Source organism: Trichechus manatus, unplaced genomic scaffold (genome assembly GCF_000243295.1).
Source record: "Trichechus manatus latirostris isolate Lorelei unplaced genomic scaffold, TriManLat1.0 scaffold00317, whole genome shotgun sequence".
In the NCBI taxonomy this organism is placed as follows: Eukaryota; Metazoa; Chordata; class Mammalia; order Sirenia; family Trichechidae; genus Trichechus; species Trichechus manatus.
In genome coordinates, this window is record NW_004444253.1 from 911,181 (window position 1) to 928,740 (window position 17,560).

At 63.5% G+C, this 17,560-nt stretch overlaps 4 protein-coding genes across 9 annotated transcripts in view; 3 read left to right on the plus strand and 1 right to left on the minus strand.

Annotated features, from left to right (window-relative positions):
• The window catches only part of ANAPC2 (anaphase promoting complex subunit 2), a 7,609-nt gene extending 7,259 nt beyond the window's left edge, over nucleotides 1–350 (plus strand). Inside the window, exon 13 of the mRNA XM_004390676.1 lies at nucleotides 89–350. Coding sequence (XP_004390733.1) covers nucleotides 89–301 — 213 coding nt within the window. The 3' untranslated portion in view covers nucleotides 302–350. The remainder of the gene's footprint in view (nucleotides 1–88) is intronic.
• Nucleotides 351–2,836: 2,486 nt separating this feature from the next.
• On the plus strand, nucleotides 2,837–3,764 carry TMEM210 (transmembrane protein 210; the record flags this gene model as incomplete). Its single annotated transcript, XM_012559807.1, has 4 exons — nucleotides 2,837–2,924; nucleotides 3,085–3,217; nucleotides 3,445–3,477; nucleotides 3,587–3,764. Coding segments are annotated over exons 1-4 (432 nt in total), but the record flags the coding sequence as incomplete, so codon positions are not given.
• Nucleotides 3,765–4,758: 994 nt separating this feature from the next.
• Nucleotides 4,759–5,912, plus strand: LRRC26 (leucine rich repeat containing 26). Its single transcript, XM_004390677.1, has 2 exons — nucleotides 4,759–5,431; nucleotides 5,605–5,912. Exons 1-2 carry the CDS (start codon nucleotides 4,759–4,761, stop codon nucleotides 5,910–5,912), a joined length of 981 nt encoding a protein of 326 aa, XP_004390734.1.
• A 452-nt stretch (nucleotides 5,913–6,364) lies between these two features.
• Nucleotides 6,365–17,560, minus strand: part of GRIN1 (glutamate ionotropic receptor NMDA type subunit 1) — a 31,354-nt gene continuing 20,158 nt past the window's right edge. For 2 of the 6 annotated variants that reach the window (XM_004390679.3, XM_004390682.3), the window contains 12 exons: nucleotides 13,507–13,648; nucleotides 13,278–13,405; nucleotides 12,781–12,945; nucleotides 12,586–12,704; nucleotides 12,341–12,453; nucleotides 12,111–12,259; nucleotides 11,845–12,002; nucleotides 11,395–11,556; nucleotides 10,963–11,072; nucleotides 10,707–10,852; nucleotides 9,262–9,372; nucleotides 6,365–6,941 (listed from right to left, as the gene is read on the minus strand). In XM_004390679.3, the coding sequence (XP_004390736.1) occupies nucleotides 6,873–6,941; nucleotides 9,262–9,372; nucleotides 10,707–10,852; nucleotides 10,963–11,072; nucleotides 11,395–11,556; nucleotides 11,845–12,002; nucleotides 12,111–12,259; nucleotides 12,341–12,453; nucleotides 12,586–12,704; nucleotides 12,781–12,945; nucleotides 13,278–13,405; nucleotides 13,507–13,648 (1,572 nt within the window). In that variant the 3' untranslated portion in view covers nucleotides 6,365–6,872. Of the gene's footprint in view, nucleotides 7,313–9,261; nucleotides 9,373–10,706; nucleotides 10,853–10,962; nucleotides 11,073–11,394; nucleotides 11,557–11,844; nucleotides 12,003–12,110; nucleotides 12,260–12,340; nucleotides 12,454–12,585; nucleotides 12,705–12,780; nucleotides 12,946–13,277; nucleotides 13,406–13,506; nucleotides 13,649–17,560 lie in introns of all 6 variants that reach the window. The other 4 variants (XM_004390680.3, XM_004390685.1, XM_004390683.1 and 1 more) reach the window with 4 other exon arrangements.

Genomic DNA, 17,560 nt, shown 5'->3' on the forward strand with positions numbered 1-17,560 from the left:
GGGCTTGGGGGGCAGCTGGGCGAGGGGCCGGGGTCGGGCGGCTGCCTCAGCGGCGATCCAGCCCCAGCGGCTCCTGCCGCCCCCCCAGCTCTTCTGGACCTACATCCAGGCCATGCTGACCAACCTGGAGAGCCTGTCCCTGGAGCGCATCTACAGCATGCTACGCATGTTCGTCATGACTGGCCCTGCGCTGGCCGAGATCGACCTCCAGGAGCTGCAGGGCTACCTGCAGAAGAAGGTGCGCGACCACCAGCTCATCTACTCGGCCGGCGTCTACCGCCTGCCCAAAAGCTGCAGCTGACGCCCCGCCCCCCCCGCCCCCCCGCCGCCGGCCAGGCCCTCCCTGCGGGCCCAGCGCCTTCACAGGATGGACAGCCCTCGGCCCCAGCCCCCAAACACACACAGCCTGTGCAGATTAAAGCCGGTCGGCTCACCATCTCTTCCTTGTTCTGGGGACTTTGTGGTGGAGGAGTGCAGTGGGGCTGGGAGGCCAGCCCTCACGGTCGATGTCCTGAGACAGAGAAGGGGAGACGCCGGGGACAGGTCCGCACCTGGCACACCAGTCTGTGTTCAGGCTTTAAACCTCCTAGCGGGGTCCTGGGTGGGAGCATCCTGCACGGTGTTCTGATCTGGCGGCTGCACCCGCCGGCATCATGTCTGGGCCTGCAACTCAGGCGGGAGCACACTGGGGGGCACTGCCTGCAGGTTTCTCCTGGGCTGCCCTCTAGCCACTTGGCAGGGCTTCTAGCCTCACTTCTCCGCCCTTTGAAAGGAGAGGGGATCACTGCCCTCTGCTGGGCTGGAGGGTCCGCCTTGCGCGCCCCAGCCAGGGGCCCCGGCCCGGGTACTGCTGGTCTCTGAGCAGGGTCTGGCAAACATCTGAGGCCCTGATGGTGTCTAAGCCAAGGACTCTGTGTCTCTGGCAGCGAGGGGGCCTGGCGTCTGTCTACAGCCCACACTGGGAGCGGGGCGGCTGCGACACTGCACAGTTCACAGCCAGGAGGGGCCCTGGCAGGTGGGGGAGTCAGCCAAAATGAGGTGTCAAGAAAGGTGGGTGACTCCCACAGGGGAGCACCTCTCCTGGGAGCCTCAGGGCAGGGGGCCAGGCTGGCTGCAGCGCAGGCTCTGGGGGGCTGGGCCTTTGCCTTGCTCTGGAGTGCAGTGTTCTTGGGCAGGAGCTGCCCGCCCTGAGGGCCCTGTCCTCGGAAGTCCTGGGAGCGAGGTGGGCCCCGTGCTGGGCATGTCTAGAGCCACGTGGGCACTTGAGTTGCTTTCCTGGCCCCAACCTGGTTTCTGCCTCCTTGCGCCCTATTCCTGCCTGCTCTGCACAGGGGATTGGAGGGTAGCCATGTCTCAAGGGCATCCCCCTCCTACCCTTCCTGCTCGCTAGGGAGCTTCATGGATTGTTCTCATTTCGAAGTTGTTTGCTCCTCTCCAGTTCCGCAGGCTTCCCCCATCTGGACTGCGACGAGGCTGTTGTCCTGGGTGGCGGCCAGCCACTCCCTGGCAGCAGCATTCTGGCAAATCCCAAATCAGCTTGGTCCCTCAAGTGGCCACTGCCCAGCCCCTGGGCTGGGTACCCGCCGTCCTCACCAGGATGCAAACCTGCTGAACTGGCCTGGCAAGGTGGCAGTGCCAGCCACTGGCACACCTGCCCCGAGTTCCTTTGGACTTGGTTTTCCAAACACGCGTTCTAAAGCTGACCTCCCAGCCCCAGGTTCATCTCGGATCACAGCAGAAAGGCTGTGCCAGTCCCCAGGGCCCCACAGGGGAAGCCGCCTGTGTCAACGGTTGGAAGTCGCTGGCTGAGCCCACCCACCCTGGTGTCCTTTGGGGCCTGTGTTGGCAGGAGGCCAGTGTGGTCTCAAGGGGGCTGAGGCACTTCCTCCTGTTGCCTTTGCGGTTTGCTTGGCAGGTTCAAGAGGAGGAGGGAAGGAGGCCCCCGGGTGGGGATGGGCCAGTGCAGTAAGGACTATATCTTGGCATCCGGGCCTGTAACAGCAGGCTCCAGGAGGTGGCCAAGGTCAATTTCCAGCCTCCTCGGTCCCCTTTCCTGGTCTACAGGAGCTGCACAGGGCTGGGTGGGGGAAGACTCCCACAGGGGCAGGTGGCTCCGGGGCAGAGAAGTTTACAGAAGTCTGCATGATGGCCTCTTAGTAACTTTAATGACATGTTTGTTTAGCGGGAGGGATCCTCGGATGCTGCCCGGAGCTATTTCTGAGCCACCTCCAGAGGAAGGGTTCCCGGGAGGCCTGTGGCTTTGGCTGAGGCAGGTGTGTGCTGGGTGGCTCCCCCGACCTCTCCTGGGTGACCAGGTTGGGGAGCGGGGCCCTGGGGGGCGGGGCCGTGTTAGGACAGCAGAGGCTTGGGGCCAGTGCGATTTGACAGGCTGGGGATCCACCTTCTAGCCCCTCTGTCCCAGGCCCCACCTGACCCCTTGCAGTCCCTTTTCTGGAGCGGGAACTGAGGGGTGGGCTGAAGACTTCCCAGGGTTGCTGGGCGCTGCCCCCTAGAGTCCGGGCTGCGGCCCCACCCCCTTTTCTGTGAGTGCCCTCCCCCATGATGGGCTCCAGCTGGGATCTGGGCACTCCAGAGGGGCTCTCCAGCCCCTGTCCACCCTACCTGCTCCATCCCAGGCTGCCTGTCTGGACTCCTTCAGGTCCCCTGTGGCCCAGGGGTGACTCAGGGTCTGCTCCTGGCCCAGGGGTGAGGGTCCGGTGGCCTCAGGCACCCCAGGCCCTGCCCCCCACCCTCCCTGCCTCACAGCGCCCACTGTGAGGTCAGCGCCTTCCGACAAGTTCTGTCCAGAGGTACCCGGTGGGGCTGGGGGCTGGACATGGCCCCGCCTCCCCAGCCCTACTTCTGCCTGCTCGGCAGCCCTCTTGGCCTGATATGTCTGTCCCTCTTGCTCATCCCCGCCGCAGGTGCCTCCTCCGGCCCCCCCCCCAGCCAGGGCCCCTCCCTCGTCCAGGTGGGGCGGGCTGTGCCCTGTCCTCCCCATGGCCACCAGGGCAGGGGGCAGGCCCAGGGCATCCCCCAGCTGCTGGTGACCAGCCCCACTGCCACGCTGCCCTGTCTCTGCAGCCGGAACCTACTGTGAGTGCAGCCTGGGCCTCAGCCGCGAGGCGCTCATCGCCCTGCTCGTGGTGCTGGCCGGCATCAGCACCAGCTGCTTCTGCGCCCTGGTCATCGTGGTGGTGGGCGTCATGAGGGCCAAGTGGTGCGTGGCCCCACCCTCAATGCCCCGCCCCTAGTGCCTGGGAGCCGGTCTGAGCAGGGGTGGGCCAGCCTCACTGTGCTACCTGGCCTGTGTCCTGTGGCTGCCCGAGAGGGGCCTCTGTCCCCTGGGTGGCATGTCACGGGGGCCTGGGGATGGCACCTCCCAGGGTGTGTGCTGGGGCCAGCCCTGGCAGTCTGGGACTCACACCCCCCTCTATCCCCCAGTGACTCAAGCACCCCCGGACAAGTGGACAGCAGGTGAGTGACCCCTGGGCCAGGCAGAGCCCACCGGCAGCTTCAGGAGCACTGTCGCTGAGGCGGGGTCCGCTGGGTGCCCCTGGCCGCCTGATCACCCGTGTCCTGGCAGGTTGGTGGGGCACTACGGGGTCCAGGAGGACCACATGGATCTGCACACGGTGCACGTGGAGTCCCACCTCGTGGACCCTGACCTGGAGACCTCTGTGATGGCGTCCCTGGAAGACCAGGGCCTCGGGGCCGTCCCTGTGGACGCTCTGGAGGAGCCACCCCCACCCCCACCGCCACCTCCACCCCCACCCCCACCTGAGCAGGACTGAGGGCTGTGAGGCTGCTGGGGCGGGGGGCGGGGATTAAAGAGTATTTAGTGGTTCTGCACTGTCTTCCCTGCATCCTGGGGGTGGGCCGAGGCTCTGGTCTTCAGTGGGAAGGTGCCGGGTCCTCCATGCCCCCAGGCAGGGGCCACACCGCTCGTGTTTCCCGGCCTCCTGCCATCACCCTCAGCCCCACAGTCCTGCACCTCATGCTGCTGCGTGCCCTGGAGCTGTCAGGGACCCTGGGAAACCCAGCCCAGGCGGGGGCCACACCTCTGGCTACTCCAGGAGGGAGCTGGGTGTGACAGGCACGACCGAGTGACGCCCCTGCCCCCACTCACACTTTCCCTGGAGGTTCCAGGAGAGCCTTTGGCGGCTGGGCGGGACACTGATCTGCCTCCGGAGACTCCTCTGCCTCAGTGTACGCCCCCGCCCCAGGCCCCCACTGTGTGCTCAGCTCCCACAGATTAGGGGTTGCCATGGGGGTGGGGCGTCCCTCCTGGGTTCTCAGGGTGCCTCTGGGGAGAAGCTGAATGGAGGGTATGGGGGCTGGGCCAGGCAGGGCCCCTTGGGGAGTGTGGGGCCACTTCGCTCAGCCCCAGCAGGGCAAGACTGGGGTGAAGGGGTGAGGAGCAGGGCGCCCTAGGGACATCTGAGAGTTGGGTGAGTATGGGCGGGTTGGGTTCCAGCTCTCAGACCTCAGTGGGTGCTGGTCTTGTCAGCGCTGTGGCCAGCGCAGAACCTAGGGAGCCCAGAGCTCTGGGACAGGCGGTTGGCAGTGCAGGCGTTGGCTGTGTGCCCGGCCCCCGCCCAAGGCGGGAGCCAGTCCTGGGACAGGAACTGCCGACACTCCAGCCGGAGTGTTAATATTGGTGTAGGCGCCTTAGGGACAGGCTCCGGCTACAACGGGCTCCGAGGTCCCACGGGCTCTGGGGACGTACAGCCCCACCGTGGCCCCAGCGCTGCCCCCATGCGGAGCCCCTCCTTTCTCTCGCGGCCGCTGCCCTCGCTGTTGCTATTGCTGCTGCTGTCCCCGTCGCTCACCCGGGCCCAGGTGCTCCTCGCGGCCACCCCCTTGGGGCCCAGCGGCTCCCCGGCCTGCCCTGAGGAGTGTGCGTGCGCGCCAGGCGGCCAGGCCAACTGCTCCGCGCGCGCGCTGCCCGCCGTGCCCGCGGGCCTGAGCCGGCGCGTGCGCGCGCTGCTGTTGGACCACAACTGCGTGCGCTCTCTGCCGCCCGGCGCCTTCGCTGGCGCGGGCGCGCTACTGCGCCTGGACCTACGCGAAAACGGGCTGCACACGGTGCACGCTCGCGCCTTCTGGGGCCTGGGCGCGCTGCAGCGGCTCGACCTGGGCTCCAACCAGCTGGAGACGCTGGCGCCCGGAACCTTCGCGCCCCTGCGCGCGCTGCGCGTCCTCTCGCTGGCCGGCAACCGCCTGGCGCGCCTGGAGCCCGCGGCGTTGGGCACGCTCCCGCTGCTGCGCGGGCTGAACCTGCAGGACAACGCGCTGGCGGCGCTCGGGCCCGGCCTGCTGGCCGCCCTACCCGCCCTTGACTCACTCCGTCTGCGCGGCAACCCCTGGGCCTGCAGTTGCGCGCTGCGCCCGCTGTGCGGTTGGCTGCGCCGGCACCCGCGTCCCCCAGGTGAGCCGTCGAGGTGGGGGCGCCAGATAAGGCGTGGGAGGAGGGTCGCCAGGTGAGGTGTGTGGGGAGGTGCTAGATGAGCCGTCGATGGGGGGCGCCGAGTGAGCTGTCGGGGACGCGCGCGCTAGCCCCGGCCGCTGGCCGCCGCCTGACGGCCAGCGGTCTGCCCGCAGAGACCGAGACCCTGTTCTGCGTGTTCCCGGGGCGCTTGACGCTCAGCCCTCTGACCGCCTTCACCGACGCCGCCTTCAGCCACTGCGCACAGCCACTGACCCTGAGGGACCTGGCTGTGATCTACGTGCTGGGACCCTTCTCCTTCCTCAGCAGCCTGGCCGCCTGCCTGGCGCTGGGCTCCGTGCTCACTGCTTGCCGCGCCCGCCGCCGCGCCGCCGTCCGCCGCCCGCCCAGGAGACCACTGCTGCACCCCACGCCCGCCGCCCCGCCCGCGGACCCTGGGAGCTCCGCCGCCGCCCAAGCCTGAGCCAGCCTCCAGGGACCAGGGGTGCTACCGCCCTGCAGGGGCACCCTCCGGCCGGCTCTCTAGAAACTTCCCCACCCCCTCCCTTCACACCCCCTGCAGGCGTCAACAGGCAGCACAGACGGAAACTTTCGTGACATTCCTTTACGCAACACCGCTGCACACACAGGGTCATGGGGGCGGCGCCCCGGGGTCGCTGGGGTGGAGGGGCGCGGCGGCTGCACACGGGCCGTGCGGGGAAGGCACGCGCTCAGACGGGAGGGCTGGGCCTGTACAAGGTGGCGGGCGGGTCACACACCCGGAGCGAGGGGGCGGCGGCGCCGGGCAGGGCTGAGGGCAGTCCCCCGCTGTCCCGGGCTACGGGAGGGCGAGGCTTAGAGAAGCCTCGGTCCTCTGGAGTCTGGAGGAGAACAGAGGCCGCGGGGAGCCCGAGAGCGCCACCCCCGCCCCCGGATGCTGCTGGCCCGGAATCCGGACTGAGATGGGGAGGAGGCAGGGCGAGCCGGCGGCGGGATCTAGGGGGAGAAGGGGCGTGGGTCGGGGTGCAGCGAGAAGAGGGGAGAAGTCGAGCTGAGGCTGGAGTAGAGCAGGCGCTTGAGGACAGGGTGGCCCAGCCTGTGGGCCCGGCTGTGGCTCCGGTGGTGGCGGGGCAGGATGGGGCTGTCTCTGCTCCAAGCCCCTCCATCCAGGGGCAGAGTAACCCCTCTCGCCACGCTCCAGCCCCCAGGGCCCTGCCTCTGCCGGAGCGCCCTGCGGCCCTGCCCAACTGGCTCAGCCTCCGGTCTGCTCTCGGTCCAGCAGGGGCCTGCCCGCCAGGTGGCGGGCAGACAGATGGAGGGGAGGCCCGGGGCGGGCGGTCTCTGGGGCGGGTGGGCTTCCCTCAGGCCTTCCCGAGCAGCAGGACCATCAGTGTCCTTGGCTGGGCTAACTGGGCAGGCGGGCGGGCGGCTCCGGGGGGGGGCCTCACACCACGGTGCTGACCGAGGGATCTGAGAGGTTGAGCGGGCCCGTGATATCAGTGGGATGATACTGCTGTAAAATAGAAATACACAGACAAGGCGGCCCGTTAGCCCCGAGGCTCGGGGGCACGTGTGGGGCCAGGATGGGGACCGGCCAGCCGGCTGACCGGCAGGCGGGTGGGCGGGCGCGGCCTGGGGGAGGCTGGGGGGTACTCCTCCCCCTGACCCCATCGTGCTCCGGGGGCTCTGCGCGGGCCGGGCCGCTGTCCCGTCCGTCTGTCTGTCTGTCTGCGGGGGAGGGGGGCAGAGGAGGGCGGGCAGGGCGTCTCAGCTCTCCCTATGACGGGCACACATCTGCAGCTGGCCCTCCTCCCTCTCAATAGCGCGTCGCGGCAGCACTGTGTCTTTTTGGGTTTGCAAAGCGCCGCGTCCACCCCCGGTGCTCTATAAATAAGAACCAACAATCAATACCCGCCGGCCCCGCTGGCCGCCAGGGACCCCAGCCAGCCCCGAGCGCCCAGTGCCGCCCTGGCCGGGACCGGCCTCAGGACAGGGGCCACGGATCTCAGCAGCTGGACCGACCCTCCCGCCCCAAGAAGCCCCCCGCCCAGCCTCCCTCTGAGGAGCCGCCCAGCCCCAGAGACGGGATGGGAGCCGGGCCGCTCGCCCCTGCCCAGCGCCCCAGCTGGCAGTGCCCCGGCAGAGGCACCCCTGCAGGGCGGGGCCCCAGATGCCACGTGGTTCCAGGCTGGTGCCCAGGAGGCTCAGGCGGGGAGTCCTGGGGTGGGGGTGGGGTGTGTCCTGGGAAGGGCACCGTGCGCATCTCTGAGCTGCCTGAGGACGTCTACAGGGCCATGTCTGCTCTGGGCGGGGCCCTGGACTCGGTGACACCTTCTGAAAGCCCCCATTGCCTGCAGGGCGTTTTGTGCTTCCTGCTTTGGCCGACTGCCCCCAAAGTGCTGCTCCACCTGTCTGCTGGGGACCCCTCCTCTCCCCTGGGCCACCCCTCACGCCCACCCCATGCTCTGACCTTGTCCCTCCCTGCAGCATAGGCCCCACCCATTTCCTGCTGGGCATGGCCATGGACGCCTCAGCCTGGGGTGGCCCCACTTGCTCTTTGTGTCTCTTGCTTTCAGCACCATGGACCCTCACTCTCCACTCATTTCTCCCGTACCAATCCCCTCCCCCAGGCTGCCTAGCAGCCAGGCCTCACAAGTCCCTCTTGGGACACCCTGGTGGCTTCCTGCTGGGACCCTGATTCCTCTGCCCCACCTCCATTGTGCTAGGTGGCCCTGCAAATCCCGCTTCGGGTCGGGGGGCTTCCTGTGGGCAGGAGGCCACTGGGCCGTGCTCTCTGCTGGCTCCCTGGGCGGCCTCTTTCCATGTGCTGGGACCAGGGTGCCCCTAGCAAGGCTGTGTCTCCTTCAGGGGCTGTGTGACCTGAGTGTATCAGGGGCAGTGAGAAGCTGCCTGAGGCAGGAGGGCAGGGAATTCAGGCTCAAAAGGTGGGGAGGCCTGGCTCTGACCGGGGACCCTGTGAGCATGGCCAAGGACAGCAGCTGAGGCGCTGGTCTCCCCAGAGGCCCCCCTTCCTGGACCTTTCTTTGGGAGCCTCCCCGTCCCGCTGGGCTCTTAGACCCGCTGGGTTTGCTGCCGCTTTTGCAGGGGCCCTGCTCAGCCCGGTCCCACCCCTTCCCTCCCTGAAAGCCCCCTGTGGCCGGGGCCGGTCCCAACTCCAGGCCCCGGCTGTCCACCCAGAGGGACCCAGGCCCGGCCCCCAGCCCCCGGCCCACACAGAGACCACATGGGAGATGTGACACACATGGCTCTGGTGAGACAGGTGACACGGGTGTCGGGGTGGGGCCGGCGGCCAGACAGACGGACGGGATGGGACGTCGCAGGGGAGGTGGCGGCCCCTCTAGCAGAGGCTAGATAGAGAACAGGGACAGAGGTGGTGCGGCGCCTCCGCCCCACAGGCGCGGAGTGGGGACGCGGCCACTCTGGGCCCCGGGGGCCCTGGCCCCGAGAGGCAGCGACTGACTGACTGACCCACGACATGACACAGCTTCAGGATGGTGTGTGGTGGTCATGGCATGGCGGCGGGAAAGGGGTGGGCAGACCAGGGCAGAGAGACACACAGGGGGGACAGGACCGGGGGTGGGGCTCAGAGGAGAAGGAGCCAGAGAACCGCCCTAAGTCGGGGTGGGGGAAGAGGCGCACCCCTTGGGGTGGGCGGAGGGGCCGGCTCTGGAGAGAGACGGGGCGGGAGCGGGGTGGGGGTGGGTCTGGGTGGGAGGACGAGTGGGAGAGCACGCCTGATGCACGGGGGACGGAGACACGGGGGCGTGGGGCGAGAAGAGTCGGAGACGTGTGACTGGGGTGTCCCCCCTTACCGTGTCTTTGGAGGACCTACGTCTCTTGAAGCTGGAAGCCAGGGTGGAGGTGATAGCCCTAAATGTGGCTTTCTTTTTAGGGTCGGGCTCTGCTCTACCACTCTTTCTATCCTAAAATGAATATGTATAAGTGATTAGACAGCTAAGGGTGCCAGCCACACCTGCCCTCGCCTGCTCCTGGGGGCCACTGCCCGGCCTGGCTGGCCGCTCGGGCCCTCACTCCTGCCTGCCTCCCTGTGCTGGACTGTCGGACTGACGGCCGGGCCCACTCGGGCGGCCGCATCTCCTGCCCGCTTTCGGCCTGACCTTACTCGTGCTGGGGGCCGGGCTTGGGGGTCCTGGTTGGCTCTCTTCTCAGGAGGTCCGCCTCGGGCCCTGGTTCCTGGGCGGCCCTGGCTGTCAGGTGTCCCCAGGAGGAGAATGGTGTTGGCTGGTGCCCTCCGAGGGCTGGAAGTGGCACCCCATGGGCTCCCCGCCCATCCGCATGGAGGCCGATGACCCCAGAGGGGGCACACACCAAGAGACAGGAAGGGGCCAAGGGGCCGAGGGGCCGAAGGCGGGTGGCGAGACGGAATTGGAGGTGGACAGAGGCGGCTCCTGGGACCCCGGCCTTGGCTCTGGTGGCCCTTGTGCCCACCTGTGAGAAGCAGCGACCAGGTCCCCAGGGGACCTGTGGGGCCAAGAGCAAGAGTGGGCAGATGAGAGGTGTGGGGGCTCCAGCACCCCCACCCCCCATGGCCCTCGCTGCAACACCAGCGGCATCCCAGGTTGGCAGGACCAAGGGCCTGCTCAGGACCCGGTTCCGGGAAGGCACCCGGAGAAAGAAGCGATGCAGCAAACTGCGGGCCGACCGTGGGGACGCTGCCTAACCGGGCCCCAGCAGCCATGGCTGCGGGCTCCGTCCCCCCTTGCTGGAGGTAAGTTCCCACAGACACGGCCAGGGGTGCCAGGCCAGCCAGCACATTTCTGTCGGAGTCAAGGAGCACAAGGACACAGCAGGGAAGGGGGCCCCGAAGGGTATCGAGGGGGCTTGGGGTGGCAGAGGGCAAAAGGCATCTTGGACTCACGCGCTACCCGCAGGTGGGTCCCTGTCTTACCCTGCCTCAGTTTGCCTTCCTATGGAAAGGGCGCCAGGGCGCGAGTCTGGAGACCGAGGGGCCGGGCAGAGGCTGGGCGCCAGGTGCGCGGCCTCCCTCGGCCCTGCTTTGGAGTGGGCAGCCACCTACAGGCAGCCCTCCCGCCAACGCTGCCCACGAGCCCCGGGAGCACTCACCGCTGCCCCTGGCCATGGCTCCCAGCTCCAGTCCTGCCCACGTGGGCTCCTGAGCTCCCGCACCTGGGGCAGGGCCAGCTGCCCGCCCGGAGCCAGAGCCAATGCCACGGCCTGCAGGGACAGAGGAGGGCCGGGCCGCGGGCACCAGGCCTCGGAGGGTGGCCTGCCCTACCTGCAGGTTCTTCCTCCACACGTTCACCGCTGCAAAGGCCAGCTGCATCTGCTTCCGGCGCGCGTCCTTGTGCCGCTTGTAAGCGATCTCAATGAAGATCAGGAAGATGCCGGCCACGATGCCCCCAGCCACCAGCATGAAGACCCCTGTGCAGCCAGAACACAGCCTTCAGCTGCTGGCTGGCAAGGGGCCCTGCTGAGCCTCACCCCCAGAGTCAGAGGATGGCACTGAGGGGAGTGCGGGGGGGGGGGCCCACCTGCCATGTTCTCGAAGGTGAGGGTAGCAGGGGCGTTGCTTCGTGAATCACATTCCTGGTACCGCACCCAAGTCTTATCCAGGTCTTCCATGAAGCCATTCTCATGGGACCTGGGCAAGCAGGGGGTATAAATGAGGGCCCTGGAGTGGGCAGAGCCTGCAGCGAGTGGCCCAGAGTTGGGCGGGGCCTGCACTGGGCAGAGCCTTGATTCAGGTCCCGGCTGGAGTGGACACTGCCTAGAGCAGGCCGGTGGGCGGGGCCTGGGGAGACAGGGCGGGGCCTGTGCGTCTCTGAGACGGTTGAGGGCCGAGCCCAGATGCCAGAAGGGGTTGGGTGTGGCCACGGGGGCACTCGGTGGGGTCTGCCTCTGTGGGGAGGCTCTTGGAGAGAGGTGGTGGGGACAGGGGAGGGCCCGACCCACTGCAGACTCACTTGAGAATGGACAGGGAGACGTTCTGCTTCCAGGGGCTGTCCTTGCGCATGCCGATGCCGAAGCCCGAGCGGAAGAAGAGCTCGCCTGTGGTTACCAGGTCGCACTTCTGAGAGGCCTCGAACTCCAGCACCGCAGAGTCCCAGATGAAGGCGTGCAGCTTGCTACGGGCAGGGGTGAGGGGTGAGGGGGCCCCCTGCGCTGTATTTGGCGGCCTCGCCCCCCCTCATCTCCCTTGTCACGGGAGGCCTGCGCACCTGCAGCCCAGTTGGCCCTGCCCTACCCGGACGCCTCACACCTTTACCCTTCCGTGGTCCCCGTGGTCCCCACAGCCTGGACACCCTCTCCTGGCTCACTTTTCTTCTATGGCCTGGAGCCCTCCCTCTACTAGTGCCACCTGCCCTCCGCCCCGCCCCTCACCGGCCCACCCTGCCCCACGCCCCGCCCCTCACTTGTCCCGCACGGCCTGGATGGCCTCAGCTGCGGTCTCGTAATTGTGCTTCTCCATGTGCCGGTACATGGTGCTCAGCTCCACCTGCCGCCGGAAGTAGATGTCCACCGAGCTCTGCTTCACTGTGGCGTAGATGAACTTGTCCGAGGGGTTCCTCAGCTGCAGGGCCAGAGGGCGGGGCTCGCAGCTGCTCCCGGGGCCCGGCGCCCACTTGAGGCGGACCCCCCCAGCCCTCACTTCCCCCTCCCCCAGCAGGCCGGGTCTCACCCGCGGGTCGTTGATGCCGGTGATGCGCTCCTCAGGTCGGTCCAGCACCAGGAAGGCCGCCAAGTTGGCGGTATAGGAGGCCACGATGATCATAGCGAAGCCGGCCCACACCATGCCCAGGATGCGCGCCGAGAAGCTCCGGGGGGCGCCTGCGGGGGAGAGGCACGCGTCAGCGTCGGCGGGGCGGAGGGCGGGGCGGCTGGGGGCGGTGGGGTGGGGCGTGGCCTCACCCTCCCCGATGCCCGAGTTGAGCAGGACGCCCCAGGAGAACCACATGGCCGAGGACAGGGTCAGCGCGTCCTCCTCCTCCTCCTCGCTGTTCACCTTAAACCGGCCGAAGGGGCTGCAGGGCGCAGAAGGCGGGAGGGAGAGTGGGGGAGAGGCAGCCTTGTGGCCCGCTCGGCCCGCTCGGCCCGCTCCGCCTGCCCGCCCGGCGGTAGGTTGTCCGACCCGGGGGGGGGGGGGGGGCGCTCACCTGAAGCGGTCTAACAGGTACAGCATCACGGCCACCACGTGCACCGACAGCCCCACCAGCAGCCACAACGTGCTCTGGAAAGGCTGCATGAACGAGTCCAGCGTGCTCCGAGGGATCTCCTGCGGGTGGGCAGGCCATCAGCGCCGCCGGGCCCTCCCGTGGCCCTCTCCCACCAGGCCAGCCCGGAGCGCCCACCTTCTTGACCAGAATGGTCAGGCCCTGGTACTTGAAAGGCTTGGAGAACTCGATGTACTGCGCACGCTCGTTGTTGATGGTCAGCGGCGCCACGATCATGTCCGCCTGCCCGCTGAGCAGCTCGCCCATCATTCCGTTCCACTCCTTCTTGTTGCTGTTGTTCACCTGCGCGGTGGCGGAGCGCGCGAGGGTGCAGACTGGAGGGACTGGCTCCCACCGCGGCCCCGCCCCGGCTCCCAGACACTGCCCCGCCCACCCCACCACAGACTCCGCCCACTCCGGATCCCGCCGCGGCTCACAGACACTGCCCCTCCCACCCCACCACAGGCTCCGCCCACTCCGGATCCCGCCTCGGCTCACAGGCCCCGCCCTATCCACTACAGGTACCACCCACTCCAGAATCGCAGGCCCCGCCCCCGCAGGCCCCGCCCCCTGACTCCGTCTGGAGCGCCACGATCCCGGCATCTGCGCGCGGTGGCGAGCCCCTTGCCGCGTACCCGCTCCTGCGTGCCGAACTTGCCGTCGGCCACGAGGTGCACCTCGTAAGTGAAGTTCATGGTCCGCGCCAGCTTGATGAGCAGGTCGATGCAGAAGCCGTAGCAGCACTGAGGCACCGTGTGGCGGGCTAAGGGGTGGGAGGCGGTAAGCGCTGGGCTCCCTGCTGCCCCATCGCCGCCCGCCCCGCGCCCCGCGCCCCGCGCCCTCGATCGCGACCCCTGCACTCACGGCTGCCGGGCGACGTGTCGTTGGGCCCGGTGCAGATCACCTTCTTGACGGGGTCACCGTTGACTGTGAACTCCTCCTTGCACGTCCCGTCATTCAGCGTGGGCTTGACGTACACGAAGGGCTCCTGGTGGATTGTCACGATCTGGGAGTGGGCGGATGGGGGCGACTCAGCCTTGACCACAGACCCCTCGGCAGTCAGCCTCCCCAGTGCCTTGACCCCCACCAGCCACTGCTGGCCTGGCCCCCTCTCCAGGCTCCTTGGCCACCATGAGCATCCCTAGCTTCCTGGTGCCCTCAGGAGCCAGGGATCCCCTGCCGCTGCCCACACCACCCTTGACTCTTCATCAGATGGCGTTCAGCTTTCTGGATGCACACACCCTCTGGAGACACTGTCCCTTCTCTTGGCCACTTTTCCTTCAGGCTTAGCTTAGACACCACTCCCTCCATCAGGGAAGCCCGCCTGGACATCCAGTTTGCTCTGGGCACCTTCTCTGACTTCCCAGAGAAACTTCCTGACCCAGCCCAGAGCCAAGAGGCTGGGCATGTCCACAGACGTCCACCCAGAGCCGGCACAGAGCCTGTGACCCTCAGGGGCCCAACTGTGTCTCTCCTCCTGGCCTCCTGCCTCGCAGCCTCCCCAGCAACCCAGTAGGCACTGGCCTGCTGTCTCTGGTCTTTGATCATCGTCTTTCCTCCCTTTCTCTATCCCTTTTGATGTTACCCTTTCAGGCATCTTGTCCTGGACCTGCCTCTTAAGTCCTGGGGCTCCTTGGGCCGTGCTTGTGACCTCTTGCTCCTCCCTGTCCTTCTGGGGTGGGGGGGCAAGGCGTTGGAGCTGAGTGTGGGAAGTGAGCAGGAAGTAGGAGGCTGGTGGTGCTGTGCAGAAGAGCAGGACCAGGACCAGGAAAGGCAGGGAGGTGTGAAGAGGGGTGAACAGACCCTTGGGGGGGGCCCTGGGTGTCTTGGGGAGAGTGATCCTGAAGGTGTGGGCACGTGTGGTATGGCTTTGCTCCATGGTGGAGTGGGATCCTCAGATGGAGTTGATTTGCTCTTTAAACTTTTCTTCTGATTTTTCATAATGCAATAAGATGTTTGTGCTTTAAAAAATCAGCGTGTAAAGAATGTCTGCCTTGAGCATCATGCTCTTTTAGGATCTATCTAAAACCCAACCCACTGCTGTTGAGTCCAATCCGCTTCCTATCGATCCTATAGGACAGAGTAGAACTGCTCCATAGGGTTTCCAAGGAGCGACTGGTGGATTTGAACTGCAATGGGTTTTTAAGATCTATCTATATGAGGGAAACTTCATTTGCTGATGTGGCACAACTCAAAATGAGAGCAGCTGCAAACATCCATTAACAACTGGAATGTGGAATGTACAAAGTATGAATATAGGAAAATTGGAAATCGTCAAAAATGAAACGGAATGCATAAACATCGGTATTCTAGGCATTAGTGAGCAGAAATGGACTGGTATTGGCCATTTTGAATCAGACTGTCATATGGTCTACTATGCTAGGAATGACAAATTGAAGAGGAATGCCATCACATTCATTGTGAAAAAGAACATTTCAAGATCTATCCTGAAGTACAGCACTGTCAGTGATGGGATAATATCCATACACTTACAAGGAAGACCAGTTAATATGACTATTATTCAAATTCACACACCAACCACTAAGGCCAAAGATGAAGAAATTGAAGATTTTTACCAACTTTTGCAGTCTGAAATTGATTGAACATGCAATCACGATGCATCGATAATTCCTGGTGATTGGAATTCAAAAGTTGGAAACACAGAAGAAGGATAAGTAGCTGGAAAATATGCCTCAGTGATGGAAATGATGCCAGAGATCACATGATAGAATTTTACAAGACTAATGACTTCTTTATTGCAAATACCTTTTTTCAACAACATAAATGGCGACTATACACGTGGACCTCGCTGGATGGAATACACAGGAATCAAATCGACTACATCTGTGGAAAGAGACAATGAAAAAGCTCAATATCTTCAGTCAGAACAAGGTCAGGGGCTGACTGTGGAACAGACCATCAACTGCTCATATGCAAGTTCAAGTTGAAGCTGAAGAAAATTAGAACAAGTCCATGAGAGCCAAAGTATGACCTTGAGTATATCCCACTTGAATTTAGAGACCATCTCAAGAATAGATTTGACACGTTGAATGCTAATGACCCAAGACCAGATGAGTTGTGGAATGACATCAAGGGCATCACACATGAAGAAAAACATCATACATTAAGCAAATGGGAAAGAAAGAAAAGACCAGAATGGATGTCAGAAGAGACTCTGAAATTTGCTCATGAACGTCAAGTAGCTAAAGTGAACGGAAGAAATGATGAAGTAAAAGAGCTGAACAGAAGATTTCAAAGGGCAGCTCAAGAAGACAACGTAAAGTACTATGATGACATGTGCAAAGAGCTGGAGTTAGAAAACTAAAAGGGAAGAACATGCTCGGCATTTCTGAAGCTGAAAGAACTGAAGAAAACATTCAAGTCTTGAGTTGCAATAGTGAAGAATTCTATGGACAAAATACTGAACAACGCAGGAAGCATCAAAAGAAGATGGAAGGAATACACAGAGTCACTATACCAAAAAGAATTGGTAAATGTTCAACCATTTCAGGGGGCAGCATACGATCAAGAACCAATGGTACTGAAGGAAGAAGTCCAAGCTGCACTGAAGGCACTGGCGAAAAACAAGGCTCCACGAACTGATGGAATACCAACTGAGATGTTTCAACAAGCGGATGCAGCGCTGGAAGTGCTCACTCATCTATGCCAAGAAATTTGGAAGACAGCTCCCTGGTCAACTGACTGAAAGAGATCCATATTTATGCCTATTCCCAAGAAAGGTGATCCAGCAGAATGTGGAAATTATCAAACAATATCATTAATATTACACGCAAGTAAAATTTTGCTGAAGATCATTCAAAAGTGGCTGTAGCAGTATATTGACAGGCAACTGCCAGAAATTCAAGCCGGATTCAGAAGAGGATGTGGAACGAGGGATATCATTGCTGATGTCAGATGGATCTTGGTTGAAAGAAGAGAATACCAGAAAGACGTTTACCTGTGTTTTAATGATTATGCAAAGGCATTTGACTGTGTGAATCATAACAAATTATGAATATCATTGGGAAGAATGGGAATTCCAGAACATTTTATTGTGCTCATGAGGAAACTGTACCTAGATCAAGAGGCAGTCGTTTGAACAGAACAAGGGGATACTGAATCGTTTGAAGTCAGGAAAGGTGTGTGTCATGGTTTGAAAACTGTGAATGGATAGAAGAGCGGCAGTGGCAGAGGACCAGCAACAGCAGAGAACCTGCAGCAGCAGAGAAGCGGCAGCAGCAGAACCAGGAGACCAGCACGACTGAAGCCGACCTGTGGAGTGAGAGAGCTGAGTGCCTGTGCACCAGACGCTTCCTGGTGGAGTGGGGTGCCTCCAGGCACTTATCGGTGGAGCTAGGCTTGCTGACCCATGGAGAAAAGGAGCTGAGTGCCTGTGCACAAGAGGTTTCCTGGCAGAGTAGGGTGCCTCCGGGCACTTACCATTGGAGCTACAGAGCTTTGGAACACTTGCCCCAGCAGGGCAGATGCAGGCGTTGGGGCCCGAGGGCTGAGAGGCCACAGGAAACAGAAGCAGAAGCTGAAGAGACAAGGAACACAAGAAGTCAAGCTGCCTCAGTCTCAAAAGATATGGCCATGACCTCTGGGGTTTCAAAGGGTGGAGTCATGGCCTCTGGTGCTTCTAAGGGTGGAGTTGCCACTCAGATGGACTGGGAGAATGATGTGCCTAAAGCCAAGGGAGCAGAGTTGCTGTCCCAGTGGGCCTGGAAGACGGAGCCCAGCAGTCTCCACTCAGAATCTGGAGACTGTGGCCAATACCTAGAGTCTGGAGGGCAGGGCCATTGGGTAAATTGTCTCAGAGAACAGAAGATTATTTTCAAAGCCTTGAGGGCTAATGTAATGTGTTCTGCTGACTTGCTTGGTGCCTGTTATCACTTCTTTTCCTCCACTTTCTCCCATT